Below are 4,123 nucleotides of genomic sequence, written 5' to 3'. Positions count from 1 at the left end.
AGGTGCCACCACCTTGGGGTGCCACCACCTTGGGGTGACCCCACCTTAAGGTGCCACCACCTTGGGGTGGCACCACGTTGGGGTGACCCTACCTTGGGGTGACCCTACCTTGGGGTGCCACCACGTTGGGGTGACACCACCTTGGGGTGACCCCACCTTGAGGTGCCACCACCTTGGGGTGCCACCACCTTGGGGTGACCCTACCTTGGGGTGACCCTACCTTGGGGTGGCACCACCTTGGGGTGACCCTACCTTGGGGTGACCCTACCTTGGGGTGCCACCACCTTGGGGTGACCCCACCTTGGGGTGACCCCACCTTGAGGTGCCACCACCTTGGGGTGACCCCACCTTGGGGTGCCACCACCCCGCGCCCCCCCCCCCTCCCCCCCCCCCTTGGTTCCTCCACCCCCGCTCTCCTCCACCTTTACGCGCCCCCACCCCGCATCACCCCCACGGGCGCCCCACCCCGTGGTGCCCCCCCCCCCGGTGTCCCATGGGTGCCCGGTGACCCCCCCCCGCCCCCCCACTCACCTCCAGCCTCAGCTGGGGCTCGGGGCCGGTGCCGCAGGACAGGACCTGGCTGCCCCCGCGGACGCCCACGATGAGGGGGCAGCGCCGGCGCTCCAGGTGCCGGTTGGGGACCACGCTGATGGCTTCTGCGCGGGGACGGGGCACCCATGGGTGGGGGTGACCTTCCCCTTCCCCCCCTCCCGGCTTCCCCCCGGCACCCACCTTCCTGGGCGGCGTTGGCGCCCTGCAGGCTGTCGGCCACCAGGCGCCCCCCCTGCAGGCACAGCGCCTTGTGCTCCGCGTCCCGCACCGCGTAGTGGTAGGGCTGCGCCGTCCTCGAGGGCACCGAGGTGGTCTCCACCACCCCCTCGAAGTTCACTGCGAGGGGACGCGGGGACACGGGGGGAGCGGGGGGGGGGCGGTGTGGTGGGTGCGTGGGGACAGGGGGGCGTGGGCGTCGCGGGAGTCTGGGGGGACGCGGGGACGTGGAGGGGGATGGGGACATGGGGACACGTGGGGATGTGGGGGGGTCTGGGGATGTTTTGGGGTCTGGGGATGGGTAGGGACACGGGGACGTGTAGGGACCTGGGGACATAGGGGCATGGGGACAGGTAGGGGCCTGGGGACGCGTAGGGACATGGGGACAGGTAGGGACAAGGGGACTTGTAGGGACCTGGGGACATAGGGGCATGGGGACAGGTAGGGGCCTGGGGACGCATAGGGACATGGGGACAGGTAGGGACAAGGGGACTTGTAGGGACATGGGGACAGGTAGGGACCCAAAGACATGTAGGGGCCTGGGGACATGTAGGGACCCAGGGGACATGTAGGGACACGAGGACTTGTAGGGACATGGGGACATGTAGGGACCTGGGGACATATAGAGACCCAGGGGACATGTAGGGGCATGGGGACGCAGGGACACGAGGACTTGTGGGTATCACAGGCACGTGGGGAAGGGACCCAGGGATGGGGGGACAGGGACACGGGGATGGGGGGCATCAGGAGGACAGGGGGACATCACAGGCACGGGGGGGGGGGGGCCCGGGGACATGGGGGGGAAGCATCATGGGGTGTGGGGACATGGGGACACGGAGACACGGGGACATGGGGACAGGACACGTGTGTCCCCCGGCCCTTACCTTCCCCCAGGAACTCATTGAACAAGGCCTCCATGTCGGGGTCGACGACGGACTCCACGGGGCCGCTGTCCCCAGAGGTCCCCCCCACGGTGACACCCAGCGGGTGCTCGCGGCGCCGGGCATGTTCCTGGCACCTCCGGGGGCTCCCGGCGCCGCCTCTGGAGGAGCGAGGGAGGGCTGAGGACGGGTGCCACCACGCCGGGGGGCTCGGTCCCCGAGCAGGCGTCCCCGCGTCCCCGCCACTCACCTGGGGGCTGCTGTGGACGCGTGGGACATGGCAGAGCCTGCGCGAGAGAGGGGGCAGCGCTGGGGAGAACCGGCGGGGAGATTCCCCCCGTCGCCGCCCCGCACCGCCGGTTGTCAGTAGGCTCCAGAGTGAACGGCTCGGGAACGCTGCCCGGATCCGGTCCCGGCACCCCGTCCCTGTCCCCGTCCCTGTCCCCGTCCCTGTCCCTGTCCCTGTCCCTGTCCCCGTCCCTGTCCCCGTCCCCATCCCCGTCCCCATCCCCGTCCCCGTCCCCGCCGGGAGCTCTACCTGCAAAGGTGTCGGCCTCCGAGAACCTGCCGGGAAGTGGTGTCCTCTGCCTTGTCACCCGCCGGTGGTGGCACTTATAGGGTGTGGGGACAGGGCCCGCCCCAGGGACAAGCCCGGACGCGGCGCGATGGCGAAATGCCGGCGGGGCCCCATGTCCTCCGCTCCCCGTGTCCTCCACCTGCACTGTCCCCGTGCTGGGACCCCCGCGCCCTGTCCCTGTGGTCCCCCGTGCCCTGTCCCCACGGCACCGTGTGCCCCGTGCCCCCGGGACCGTGCCCGCTGTCCTCAGTGCCCCTTGTCCCATGCTCTGTCCCCACGGTCCCGTGTGCTGTGTCCCCAAGGTCTTTTGTGCCCTGTCCCCAAGGTCTTTTGTGCCCTGTCCCCAAGGTCCCGTGTGCCCCATCCCCACATTTTTTCATTCCCATCCCCGCGATCCCGTGCACCCTGTCCCCACTGCCCCGCGTCCCACGTCCCCACAGCCCTTTGTGCCCCATCCCCACGGTCCTACACACCCGGTCCCCCCCCCCGGGTCCCCCCCGGGTCCCCCCCGGGTCCCCATCCCCAGCATCCCAGGCACTCCGCCACCCCGTTCCCGTGCCACCACCCATTCCCGTGCCGCCACCACCCCATTCCTGTGCTGCCACCACCCCGCGTTCCTGTGCCACCACCCCGTTCCCGTGCCACCACCCGTTCCCGTGCCGCCACCACCCCATTCCTGTGCTGCCACCACCCCGTTCCCGTGCCACCACCCCGTTCCCGTGCCACCACCCGTTCCCGTCCCGTCCCCAGCGCCGCGGGCGGGGGCCGTGCGGGAGGCGTCCGCCAGCGCCGGATGCGGGAAGGGGCCGGGAAGGGGCCGTGCCCCGCCGGGGGGAGCCCCGCCGCCTGCGTCACCCCCACCCCGGGGACTCCCCGTCCCCGTCCCCGCCGAGGCCGTGGCGCAACGCCGGGCACCCCGGGGTGGTGACATGGGGGGGGGGGGACACACGATGGGGGGGGTCACGGTGTCACCCATGGGGACAGGGACATCGGGGAGCAAAGCGCTTTTATTGCCGGGGTGCCACGGTCCCCAGGGGGGTGTCACCTTCCCAGGGGGGATGTCACTGTCCTGGGGGGTGTCACCATCCCAGGGGGGTGTCATCATCCCTGGGGGGTGTCACCGTCCCCGGGGGGTGTCACCATCCCACGGGGGCTGTCACCGTCCCCGGGGGGCTCAGCAGAGCTGGAAGTAGAAGTCGAGGACGTGGCTGGCGTCGGGGTGCCGCGAGAGCCCCAGGGGCTCGTGGGCGCGCGCCGAGGTGCAGAGGAACCAGCCGGGGTTGGCGGCCGACTCGAAGCGCCACAGCCCGTCCTTGTAGGAGCGGAAGAAGGTGAAGGGCGCCGAGGCCTCGCCGGCGCGGGGCAGCTCCGTGATGTTGGCGGCCTGCGGCGGGTGCCGGTGTCACCGCCGGGGGCTGCGCCAGCTGACGGTGTCCGTGTCCCCCCCCCGGCACCGCCACCGACCCCACGGCACAGCCCCAGGAGCGTGGTGCCGGTGGTGTCCCCGTCTCCTTGGTGTCACCTCCTTCCCGGTGTGGCCCCATCCTCACATTGTCCCTGTCCCCATGGTGTCCCCATCCCCATGGTGTCCCCAACCCCATGGTGTCCCCATCCCCACGGTGTCCCCATGGTGTCCCCATTTTTACCATGTCCCCATCCCCACGGTGCCCCCATCTCCACCGTGTCCCCAACTCCATGGTGTCCCCACCCCCATCGTGCCCCCACAGCGTTCCCACCCCACACTGTCCCCATCCTCGCCATGTCCCCATCCCTGTGATGTCCCCATCCCAGGGGTCTTCCCATCCCCAAGGTGTCCCCATCCCCAAGGTGTCCCCAAGGTGTCCCCATCCCCGTGGTGTCCCCATCCCCAGGGTGTCCCCAAGGTGTCCCCATCCCC

General features: G+C 70.9%; 1 protein-coding gene across 2 annotated transcripts in view; it reads right to left on the bottom strand.

The window, feature by feature from the left end:
- Positions 1 to 3,217: 3,217 nt before the first annotated feature.
- The window catches only part of LOC118159876 (interleukin-1 receptor antagonist protein-like), a 1,976-nt gene continuing 1,070 nt past the window's right edge, over positions 3,218 to 4,123 (bottom strand). For both annotated transcript variants that reach the window (XM_035314416.1, XM_035314415.1), the window contains one exon: positions 3,218 to 3,610. In XM_035314416.1, coding sequence (XP_035170307.1) covers positions 3,401 to 3,610 — 210 coding nt within the window. In that variant the 3' untranslated portion in view covers positions 3,218 to 3,400. The remainder of the gene's footprint in view (positions 3,611 to 4,123) is intronic.

Source organism: Oxyura jamaicensis, unplaced genomic scaffold (genome assembly GCF_011077185.1).
Source record: "Oxyura jamaicensis isolate SHBP4307 breed ruddy duck unplaced genomic scaffold, BPBGC_Ojam_1.0 oxyUn_random_OJ72541, whole genome shotgun sequence".
Classification (NCBI taxonomy): Eukaryota; Metazoa; Chordata; class Aves; order Anseriformes; family Anatidae; genus Oxyura; species Oxyura jamaicensis.
This window is presented reverse-complemented; position numbering and strand designations above follow the sequence as displayed.